The sequence below is a fragment of the Mixophyes fleayi genome, unplaced genomic scaffold, assembly GCF_038048845.1.
Source record: "Mixophyes fleayi isolate aMixFle1 unplaced genomic scaffold, aMixFle1.hap1 Scaffold_35, whole genome shotgun sequence".
Classification (NCBI taxonomy): Eukaryota; Metazoa; Chordata; class Amphibia; order Anura; family Limnodynastidae; genus Mixophyes; species Mixophyes fleayi.
Genome location: NW_027447498.1, coordinates 1195875 through 1208542, shown reverse-complemented (window position 1 = coordinate 1208542; position 12668 = coordinate 1195875). Strand labels below are relative to the sequence as shown.

General features: G+C 39.1%; 1 protein-coding gene across 1 annotated transcript; it reads left to right on the top strand.

The window, feature by feature from the left end:
- The first annotated feature begins 7172 nt into the window (after positions 1–7172).
- LOC142131528 (olfactory receptor 6B1-like) lies at positions 7173–8105 on the top strand. The gene has a single exon (XM_075194400.1). The coding sequence runs from the start codon at positions 7173–7175 to the stop codon at positions 8103–8105; it is 933 nt and encodes a 310-aa protein (XP_075050501.1).
- Positions 8106–12668: the final 4563 nt, after the last annotated feature.

Genomic DNA, 12668 nt, shown 5'->3' with positions numbered 1-12668 from the left:
TGTGTTGTCCCGTGTAACTGACTGTCTTTCTGCCATTTCATCTTGGATGTCCTCTCGTCAACTCAAACTTAATCTTTCTAAAACAGAGTTAATAATATTCCCACCCGCCAACAAGAGCATACCTGACATTTCTATCTCTGTTGATAACATGACCATAAATCCCACCCCACAAGCTCGCTGCCTAGGTGTAATCCTTGATTCACGCCTATCCTTTGTTCCCCACATTGACTCTATATCTAAATCATGTTACATACATCTAAAGAACATTTCCAGAATCCGCACATATCTCACACAAGACACTGCTAAAACCTTAATTCATGCACTAATCATCTCCCGCATTGACTATTGCAATTCCCTCCTTACTGGTCTTCCCAAAAACAGACTCAAACCCCTAAAATCTATTTTGCATGCTTCGGCAAGACTGATTTTCCTTGCAAATAGCTATTCCTCTGTTGAATCACTCTGTATGTCTCTACACTGGCTGCCTGTCTTCTACCGAATCCAATATAAAATACTTTTACTAACCTACAAGGCCATCAACAAAGCTGCACCAACATACATCTCCTCTCTTGTCTCAAAATATCTCCCAACTCGGCAACTCCGTTCTGCAAAAGATCTGCGTCTCTCATCCACCCTCATTACATCCTCCCATTCCCGGTTACAGGACTTTTTTCGGGCTGCACCCACTCTATGGAACTCTCTCCCTCGCACAATAAGACTCTCCTCTGTTCTACAAACTTTCAAGCGTTCTCTGAAAACCTACCTATTCAGACAAGCTTATAATATTCCTCAACCACCATCTTAACCTCACTACCTTTAGCCTGTTACACAATTTCACACAAGACAACTACCCCCGGACCAACATTGTTGTGTGACAGGATCATTTAGCTTATGAGTCACCCTACCTTTGCAGTCTGGCTGGGCCAAGATGCAAAATGTATACTTAACCTCATGTGTCAATCTCCCATTGTCCCATAGATTGTAAGCTTGCGAGCAGGGCCTTCTCACCTCTTTGTCTGTTTTACCCAGTTTGTTTATTAGTTTATTACGTTTGTCCCCAATTGTAAAGCGCTACGGAATATGTTGGCGCTATATAAATAAATGATGATGATGATGATGATGATGAAGATGATTCTGAGACGGGAAGCTGTTTGGCGTACCCCAGGAGATTCAGACGGATTGATTGCAGCAAGAGAGTTAGACCTGGGATGAAGGCTGTAGTTGCAAAAGAACGGGGATGTACGGGTGGAAAAATGACAAGAGTTATTGTAGGTGAATTCGGCCCAGGGGAGTAAAGATGACCAATTGTTATGGAATTTGGAAATGTAGAATCGAAGGAACTGCTCCAATGACTGATTGACTCTTTCCGTTTGTCCATTTGACTGTGGGTGGTAAGCAGAGGACAGACTGACGTTGATGCCAAGGTGATTACAGAAAGATCTCCAGAACTGAGCGATGAATTGAGAGCCACGATCAGAAACAATATCTTTGGGCAACCCGTGGAGGCGAAAGATATGGTGGATAAATAACGATGCCAGAGTTTGGGCATTAGGAAGTCCTGCTAAAGCAATGAAATGAGCCATCTTACTAAAACGGTCAACCACCACCCAGATTGTATTGTGGCCGGATGACCGAGGTAAATCTACAATGAAATCCATTGATAGATGCGACCAGGGTTTACTGGGAGTAGATAACGGCATGAGTTGACAGGCTTCCTGAGGTGGACTGGTACAAACAATTTACCCGACGGGGTCTCAGGAGGAGCGATTCTTTGGAAAATTTGGAGACCAGCACCCAAATCCTGGGTTAATCCCGAATGGATAGCAGAAGAGGGTACAATAGGAAGCGGCACAATGGAAGGAGCATGAGAGGACACAAAGCTGCGGGAGAGTGCATCCGCTTTGACATTTTTTGAACCTGGTCTGTATGAAATGGTAAAGTTGAAGCGGGTAAAAAACAAGGCCCAACATGCCTGTCTGGAGTTAAGACGCTTGGCCGATTCAATAAACAGCAAATTCTTGTGGTCTGTGAGCACAGAGATGACATGAACAGTACCCTCCAGCCAGTGTCGCCATTCCTCAAATGCCCATTTAATAGCCAACAGTTCTCTGTTGCCTACATCATAATTTCTCTCAGCAGCGGAGAATTTTCGTGAGAAGTACGCACATGGGTGCAATGTATGATGCATGGGATCCTTCTGGGACAAGACCGCACCAGCACCTCTATCAGAGGCATCCACTTCGTTGACAAATGGCAAATCAGGATTGGGATGCCTTAAGACTGGAGCGGAGGCAAAGGCAGACTTCAGGGCTTCAAAAGAGGCAATAGCGTCCGAGGTCCAATTAGTTGCATCAGCCCCTTTCTGATTCAGGGCCGTAAGAGGAGCCACAATATCGGAGAAGGAATGAATAAATCTGCGGTAATAATTCGCAAAGCCCAAGAATCTTTGTAGGGCCTTCAGATTGGTTGGGCGTACCCATTCTAAGACTGCTTGGACCTTGCTGGGATCCATGAAGAAACCCTCCGGAGAGATGATATATCCTAAAAACGAGACTTTTTGGACTGAAGTTACAGTCCTAACAGAATTGTACATTTGGATGAGTGACGTTACTGGCAACAGCTGCACAGATTTGGAGTTTTCCATTGAACTGATTCATACATCTTCTGGTTCTTTTATCTGGTACGCAGTTTTATGTTTATTGGTGATTACATTGGTGGCATTGAACACAGTGTGCTGTCACTTTTGTATATATCTATTCACCCTTCTGGTTTCATTAGCCCTACTGGAGAGAAGTTATTATCCTTGAGTACACCTCTGACTCCTCCACTTTACTCTCTCTTATTACATTAATATATTGTGGTAATACACCATGTGGCGCCGTGTTTCCTTTATTCCTTTATAGATTTTCCAGACTCACCACCTGTATTGGAACTGGCTGCCTCCTGTACATTGGACTTTGGGTGTCATTATCCCGCTTAGTGACTGTATACTGAATAGGGTTACGCGCCCCCTTTTATGTGGTATCTGTTATCTGCACAAACATATATATATATATATATTATGAATAAAATTAATTTACAAAATAGTTATGTTTATATAAACAATTGTTAAATTAATCACTTAAGTCCCTTGACCCTGCCTATCTCTCTAATTACAGCCCTATTTCAATTCTTCCTTTTGCCTTCAAACTTCCCGAATGGGTTGTCTACAACTTGTGTGTGTGTGTCACCTTGTGTATGTGTATGTTAGGGAATGTAGACTGTACACTTCTATTGTGCAGTAACTAATGTGAGTTTCTGTACAGCGCTGTGGAGATAATGGGCCTATATAAATAGCTGCTGATGATGATAATTTATGTATTTATAAAAAAAAATTATAAACATATCACAACAGTCTGAAGTTTGTACTGAACAATGAACTTAATAAGCTGGAAATGTACCTTGATTGACAACAATTCTTTAGAAAGTTGAGTCAGAAATTGTACTTCATAACATCTCCCCTACCCAGTAATAACACTAACACGGCACAGTACAAACACACATATTTATGGCCACTGTCCATAGGTCACCTCAAGGGGCATTATATCAATACCTTTGAAAGACTGGTGATGAATGATATGGAGCAACCAAAAATACAGAGATATGCAAAATCTCCAAACCTCATTAAAGCTAAGGAGGAAGCTTTGAGATAAAACTCAAGAGAATGATATGATAGTCATCAAGTCAGTAGGCAAGGGAGCAGAATAGTCATCATGAACAAGGAGGACTATTTACAGGAATCCCTGAATATTTTAGGTGACACCACAACATACAAAATACTAAATAAGGACCTCAACACAAAGTTTCAGGGACAACTCAGGAGTTTATTGAAAGAGGGTTTACAAGAAGGGATCCTGAACAAACCAGAACACAATTTTATATAATAATACTCATCCAGTAATTCCAGTATTTTATCTTCTACCTAAAAGCCATCAAAACCTACACAAAAACACTGGTCAGATCCACTATTTCTGGGATCAACTCACTGAGTGCAAACCTTTCACAATACATAGACCATTTTCTCCAACTATATGTGAAGCAGCAAAAATCCTAGTTGAAAGACACAACACAAAGACTAAAGAATGGTAAAGATTTATAATGGGTATCAGATAAGTGATTGCTAATCAGTGATGCAGCATCACTGTACACTGTGTTGCCCACTCAGGCAGAAATCTTATTGAAAGGAATACATTTCATCTTGATGTACAACTATGTGTGGTTTGGATGAAACTTTTACCTCCAGACAAGCGGTACAGCCATGGGGACTAGTTTTGCTCCAATCTTTGCAAACCATTTTTTGAGTAGATAGAAAAAAGAGAACATCTGGGTGAACCATAGCTATGGAGCAAACCTGTACCTGTGGGCAAGAAACATTCATGATGTGTTATTTTTATGACAATAGCTCCAGGACTATACAGAGACTATTGCACATGCAATCTCTGAAGAAGGCTAATATGAAGCTGAAATACACTGGATTCTGCACATTTCTTTAATCCATTATGGTCAGATGAAACCCAGAAGTTAGTGCCTTCCACTGTGGAACACAAAATGGAAGCTTAGTATCAGCTACCGCTCCGTGTTTTCAGATGGTTGCTGTCACTGTACAATTGACTACCTAATTGACTATTTGAAAGTGTATTATGGTAGAAAAAATAACAGATTTTATAGTTTCCATTCCAATTAGTTACTCTGACACAAATTGGACCTACATATTCACCTGCATGCATTATGTAAACAGACAGAAGGATCATGGAGCAACAAAGGAACCATTCTCAAGTCCTATGGTGAGATAAACCAACCCTTGAGTTTCCAATCATCAGTAAAGGGTCTAAGATAATTATCCCGATCTTTGATTTTTTTTTTTCAAGGTAAAATGTCCCTGGGATAGGTTTGTGAGTTCCTGAAATGTGTGTACCTTGGTGTGGAAGTTGCAGATAATGTGTGGAGTAGACTTTGCTTTAGAAACACAACATTGCTAAATTGTTTTATTGATATATCTGAAAATGTTGTTCCTTTAGTCAGAAAGAGAATAAGGATCTCATCTAGGACTTCACAATTAAAAAGCGATTGCAGTAAAAATGACTGATTACCGTCATTATTCTCATTAGTATAAATGGCACTAGTGGATGGTATAGTGATTATAAACTTTTATGACCAATAGACAATATTACACATAGGTCTTTACAATTAATATGCGATTGAAAGAACAGTCACTGAGTACTATCATTCATCATAGTCATTAGTAACAAATAACGCTAGTAAATGGTCTATTGCTTAGCGCTTATAATCATATATGACTTATAGACTATATTGCACAGTGTAAACTGACTTTATTACCTTCTTTTTAATGGATGAAAAACTGGTTAGAGAATAGGGAACAGAGAGTTGTGATAAATAAAACATTTTCTAATTGGTCAGAAGTCTTAAGTGGAGTACCTTAAGGTTCCGTGCTGGGACCACTCCTTTTTAATACATTTATTAATGACCTTTGTGATGGTTTAGAGAGTAAAGTTTCTATTTTGGCAGATGACACTAAACTCTGTAAGGTAATAAAATCAGGGCAAGATGTAGCCTCTCTACAGAGGGGCTTAAATAAACTGGAGGATTGGGTGGCAAATGGAATATGAGGTTTAACACAGATAAATGTAAGGTTATGCATTTAAGGATCAAAAACAAGAACACAATCTATAAATTAAATGGAATTAATTTAGAAGAATCTATAATGGAAAAGGATTTGGGAGTGCTCGTAGACAGTAGACATAGCAATAGTGCTCAATGTCAAGCAGCAGCTGCAAGGGCAAATAAAGTATTGGCATCCATAAAAAGGGGCATAGATGCAAGGGAAGATAGTGTAATTTTGCCACTGTATAAATCGTTGGTCAGACCTCATCTTGAATATGCAGTACAGTTCTGGGCACCACTCTATAAAAAAGATAATTTGGAACTAGAAAGGGTTCAGAGAAGGGCGACAAAATTGATAAATGGTATGGATTCATTAAATTATGAGGAAAGGTTAGCCAGTTTAGGCATGTTTACTTTAGAAAAGAAGCGTCTAAGAGGAGATATGATTACTATGTACAAATACAAGGGTCAATACAGAGAACTTTCATGGGAACTTTTTACCCCAAAGACTATACACAGGACACGCGGTCACCCCCTAAGGTTAGAGGAGAGAAAATTTCACAACCAGCAAAGGAAGGGGTTCTTTACAGTAAGGGCAGTCAAGATATAGAATTCATTGCCAGGGAAGGTTGTGATGGCAGATTCAATAGATATGTTTAAGAAAGGGTTGGACACATTTTTGGCGGAAAAGTGTATCCAGGGATATGACCGTTAATTAAAATAAAGGATAGTAGTGGATATAGGGTAAAAATAGAACTGCAATATTAGGTCTGGGGGTATTTTCAAAATTAAAACAGATTGGCGGTTGCTTACTCTAGAGCAATTTCAAATATAAGTGCAGGATCGCAGGAGATCCAAAATAGGTTGAACTTGATGGACTGTTGTCTTTTTTCAACTTCATCAACTATGTTACTATGTAAATGACCAAGAATCTTTATACTCCAACACTAGGTTGATTATTATGCTTTGATTGTATAAGGTACTGATTTTAATATGTCTGAGCTTTTCCAAGATATATCTTTCAAAGCTTATATTCTCTGTGCGGCATTTGGTGGCTTTTACTATATGTTCAATATAGGGTTCAGACATAACACATTATGTTATACATATATATTGCATAACTGCTCAATTTGTCACTTTGTCACTTTAAGAGCTTCAACACAGGGGACATTTCCCTGTGTCACGGTATGTTCTGTTTCCATTTACTGCTTTGTGAATGTAATGTGACTAGCAGTCCTGACGTGCATCCATGGTATGCCTTTTAGAAAACTTCTACGTAAAATGTGTTTGCCCAGTCCTCGGGTTACATTTTTTGGACCGAGATCACTAGTCTGATAATAAATACTGTACTATGTTTTTTTTTGTTTTATGAATGTAATCATTACAACATTAAGAGAAAAAAAACAATGAGATACAATAGTGTATGACCTTATCTTTGTTTCTGTTGTTTGTTTATATTGTAACTTCAGTATGAAAATAATTGTGGACTCTTCCAGGATAGATCTTGAGTGATGGAAGTAAAAGAAAACCTCACAAAAATAATCAGCAGTTTTATTATTATAGGATTTCCCACTTCTCATCCAATTCAGATCCTCTTATTCTTCAGTTTTCTCTTCATGTATATTTTGACCATTGTGGAAAACCTTCTTGTTATTATCATCATCTGGAATAGCTCAAAGCTCCACAAACCGATGTACTTCTTTTTGGGGCACTTGTCTTTCCTGGAGACCTGGTATGTAACAGTTACAGTTCCCAAATTACTTTCCATATTTCTGACAAATGACAGGGGGATTTCACTTACTGGCTGCATGACACAGCTTTACTTCTTCCTTTTCTTGGGCAGTACTGAGTGTGTGTTATTAACTGTTATGGCATTTGATCGATATGTAGCTATATGCAATCCCTTGCATTATGTCACTATAATGAACCATCATTTTTGCTTCATATTGGCATTTTGCACCTGGCTCACTGGCTTCACTATATCATTTATAAAGATTTATTACATCTCTCGGCTCACTTTTTGTCATTCAAACCTTGTAAATCACTTTTATTGTGATGTGTCCCCCATGCTTAATCTTGCCTGCGCAGGCACGAAGGTAACTGAAGTTGTAGACTTTATCCTTGCACTGGCTATCCTCTTAGTCCCGCTGTCGCTTACATGTTTGTCGTATATGTGTATTTTGACTACCATCCTTAAAATTCCCCATTCCAGTGGGCGTAAAAAGGCTTTTTCTACATGTGCCTCTCATTTGGTTGTTGTGGTCATACTCTATTCAACCACACTTTTCATGTATGCTAGGCCGAGTAGGGCTCAGTCTGTTTATTATAACAAATTGGTGTCTGTTGTCTACACAGTGGTGACACCGTTTCTCAATCCCATCATCTACTGCCTAAGGAACAAGGAAGTGAAGGAAGCCATCTGTAAACTTGTCTTCAGGAACTGATCTAGTAAAAAATAGTCAGTAGATGCCTGCATTGCTTACATTTGAAAAGTTTTCTTAGGCCTTCCAAATTATATGTCTTTTATTTTTTGGAATCTACATCTGCTAAATTACTGTTAATGGTTAATAGTTTCATGACCATTATTGTCACAACCATTTAATTTATATTTATAAATGGTAATATAAAACAGTATTGCTTAACACACAGAACAGTGTCACATAATGTATGCAATAGTAGAAAAACCAAAGACTTCACCATTTCTAAAGTAAAGTTTGGATGAAAAATGAACCTCGGCTAGGACAAGTGGTTTAGATTATTTTTAATTTGTTTTGGTACTTTGTAGTGTATTTCAATATTCATAAAAACTAGAGATGCTCAGGCTCAGATCCCCGAGAACCGAACACACCCAAACTTACCAGATCCGAGTATTTTCGCGTGCCATCGTTACGTCGTCGGATCTCACGAGTTTTGGATTTTATAAGTACCACCCTCCACGGCGATCCAGCGCCATTTCACAGAAGGACACAGAAGGGGTAGCACAGTTCTTGGCAGTCTCTAGTGCAGTTGGGCAGAGTCATAGGAAGAAAAGAAAGAGGAGGGGTAGCAGTGTTCTTCAAAGTCTCCAGTGACATTCAGGAGAGCTCTATGGCTCCATTTCTAAATTAACTGCTTACAATCAATATAATTAGCGATCAAGCAAATATTCATAAATAGGATGAGAAAGGGCAATCTATACGTCCTATAAAATTGTCAGTAACGCAGAGAATGAGATAAAATTAATATCAACTCAACTAATACACTGGACCTATGCCTGTTTGGTATCAATAAATCAATAAATTTGTATTCAATCTATACATAATAAAACTGGGTCTGTGTGACACTCCCCAGGAAAGATATGTTACATTTTTAGTAATGGGCATTAAACAGGGAAGATGTAAATCTTGGCTGTAAAATGTGTCACAGGCCTCCCTTGGGGATCACTTCACAGTAGGAGGGGAAAAGTGACAAAGTGTCTTTAAAAAGATGAAACCACTTGCAAGAAATTGTTAGTCTTTTTGGAAATCAAGTCAACATTGATAAGCTGTCTATCTTCCAAGCCAATTTCCCTTGTCGCAGAGAATACAACTCGTATGTAAGTTTATACTCTGGAACTTTATCCTTTTATTTTAGATGTTTTGTGTAAATTTTGTCCTCTATTATTAATTGTTATAACCTGTAAACATTCTACCTTTGTATATTAAAGCTAACATTTAATAAGTGCTGTCCTTATTGCTCTAAACAAATTCACTGCCTGTTTAGAATAGGTTGATTGCTTGGCTGTGTTAAGCCTTTAAATACCAGTGTGGGAAGTGTTAACTCTTTAAGCTATCAGAGCGCATAGTGGGCGCAATTGAGTATTTAAGGCATAAGTTTGCTACGGGCCTTATACGTAGCAAATGACAGTTGGGGAGAGGTGTGGTAGTGTATGCTTGTGTTGGGAAAAGGGACCAGTTATATCTTTAGCTGAAGAAATAGGTGAGAGTGAGATTGAGCCTGGAATCCTGTGTGTTGCCTTACTGTAAACTTACAAGTTTCGAGTGCGCTGAGTGCAGTTGGTGACAGGTACAGGTTGTCAGGAGTGGTTTCTTGACAAACTAGAAGTGATATATTGTGTGACTGTTTGATTATATGATAAGTTATTAGATAAGAGGCAGCTATCCCTGACAGAATACTGTTCCGTTACTGTTTCATTTGCAATTAAATAAGTTTTAACAGTGCAAAATATATTACAGTCCTTTGTGGGCCTGATTGTGTGAGTAGAGTGAAAAATGTGGATGAAAACTTTAACAATCTCGCTCCTGTATCCTTTTTTTTTCAAACTCTTTTTTTAGTTACTATCTAACAACGAAAGAGGAGGTTTGCAGAAGGTAATATAACCTTTAACATACAGCTCAGTAAATAAAGCCTATTTCCAGTTCGAAGAAGTTGCAGCTTTCATTTGCTGTGGGCATACCTGTTGCACCTTTACAGATTGTAATATTGGCTGTGGTTTGTGGAGGGGCAAGGCTTGGTATGGTGCTGAGGAAATGTGGAAAAAAAATCAGAAGCACTGCAAACATGTTTTAGATAAGCAATGTCAGGCAGGATCTGCAGAATTTGTTGTAATAATATAGGGCCTGGATCATCTTTGGACATAAGTATCTTGCATGAAATAGCTCTGTGCATGTGCCAGAATGGGACTTACACCAATGAGTGATATTGCATGCAATTCATATCCGAACACAAATGACACTCACAACTGCCTATAACTTCAAGGGCGGACCCGGGAAGAGAAGGGGAGAACTAGCGTAGCCCAGGTACAATAAGTGCGTTCCGACACAGACGCAGCTAATTCCAGTACTGGTCATGTCAGAAGTACGCTTCTTTTCAGACGTAGGGTTTGCTCCCGCTCCAGGCCAGGTGTAACTGACGGATGATAGTGATGACCAAACACAGCATTGCCTCTCATATTCTAATGGGATGATTGCTAATTCACCTGCATAACTGACTTCACTCTTCTCATCAAACAACACTATAAAAAGCCAATGGAAGGAGACTTCTATTGTCCCCATTTTGTTCATAACTATGTTTGTCTTTTTTTTTTCATAAATAGACTTGTATACACAGGACTAATAATAGGTTTGTTTAGAACCTTGGCAAAATGTTAACACTCTCAGCATTATGATATACTTATAAAAATGCGTGGAATACTGTTGGATTATAATAGTGTCATAACATGTTAAAATTTCTCCCTCATTGGTTATAACATGTAGTTACCTTTTAATTCTCTTCAAATGAGACAGTGCTTGCCCTTTCCATCCTAGGGTCATCACTCTACATCCATACACAGAACAAGAGGTTGCATACAATGCTGCACATACCTCAACCAGATTGGTTATAGAATGGACTTTCAGGCTTTTAAAAAGCCTGATTCTGTTGCCGTGGTGGACAGAAGGAAGATGATGTTGATCCTGGTCATCCAAAGTTGCAAGAATTTTCGGCCTTCAAGGCATATGTGATTTAAAGTTACTTTTCATGTAAGTACCATTTGGGTTAACTTTAAATTGAATGCTTACAATAGATGTAAATAGATGTTATAGATGTTTGCGGATCCTCCCTCCCCCTTCCCCTCCCTCTCTAGCTGTGCATTGAGCTTATTGAGTTACTGTGCTTACTGTTTACTGTACTGTGCTGTCTCCAATTGTATTGTAATTTGTTTGTCCCTGTACGGCGCTACGGACACCTTGTTGCGCCTTATAAATAAAAATTAATAATAATAGTAATAATAATAATAATGTACAGGTAAACAAGGAAGCCATTTTTTTTTCAAAACAATGCATTTTTCTTTTGAAAAAAGGCAAATTAGTGGCACACATAAACACAAGTAAAACACACTGGTCCAATATTCTCAGTTCTACTGGAGATCACAAGGGAATTATAAAGAATATTATATTATGTATAGGTTTGTTATTCATATGCCTTGCACAACATTTGGATGTTTGACAATACTGAAAAACGTGAACATTTTTAAAATGTATTCTAAGCATAATCTAATTGAAAACATTTGTGTTTAGTTACATCTTTTTGCCCTCAGTGACAGATCTCCGAATAGGAGCCACAGTGCTGACCCGCTCAGTAATATCCTCCCAAATGCAGTGCTGGCGGTTATTGTGGTGAAGCCTTTAAACCACGAGCTCCACCAGCATCTCAACATTTTTGTAGCTGAAGTTGAACTGTCTATGCCTAGCGGATGCTTGACTGGGGCCAGGCGTCTCTACCTCTGAATGGGACATCCTACAAAATTACAAAACCTTCTAATTCCAAAGTTGAGAGTAAATCGCAAAATGACAGGACAATCCTTGTCTCTACAGCTTTATATAATGTATGCAGAGACATATTCTCCCTCCATTTGTTGTGTGCGAATGCCTAGGCATTGGAACGATCCTAATTGTGTTGGCAAGGCCCACTATTCTGTTTGAAGGGATATGACAGGTATTCCAATATGGACAATTGGGAAAAAAAAGTCTAATCGCCATTTTAGATATGGTCTTGAATGGAACCGCAAATTACATGCTTACGCCCACACATGTCCTGCGAGCCAATCACCGAGGAGAATGTTGAAAAGCCTCATTCACTTGCAAACATGAAGTCTTCTAGCTTTTCATGGCCAGAGCTCCAGGCCCTGACACGTGTCATGGACCATTTTTTGAAGCCAGTACCCCAGTATGTCCACAATGCTCCAAACAATCAAGCATATAGGGCAGTCAAACAATATTTGCGGTGCAGTGTGGACATACTGGGGTACTGGCTTCAATATAGTTATACGGTATACATCATCCCATGTATTGGACCATGGACACAACATGTCTGCATGTTGGTATCCCGCTGCAATCGTACCGTGTTACTCCTGAGAATAACGCTGCCCGCGAGCAGAAATCCGCGTTAAGATTACCGTACTAACGGTAATAGTCTGCGGGCCGCGTTATTCTCAGGAGTAACACGGTCAGATGAATTCCCCACATGGGGTGAAAGCGCCGGACTGGCAC

Coding starts and splice junctions, on each gene's coding strand:
- LOC142131528 (XM_075194400.1), top strand. CDS start 7,173: ATGGAAGTAAAAGAAAACCTCACAAAAATAATCAGCAGTTTTATTATT.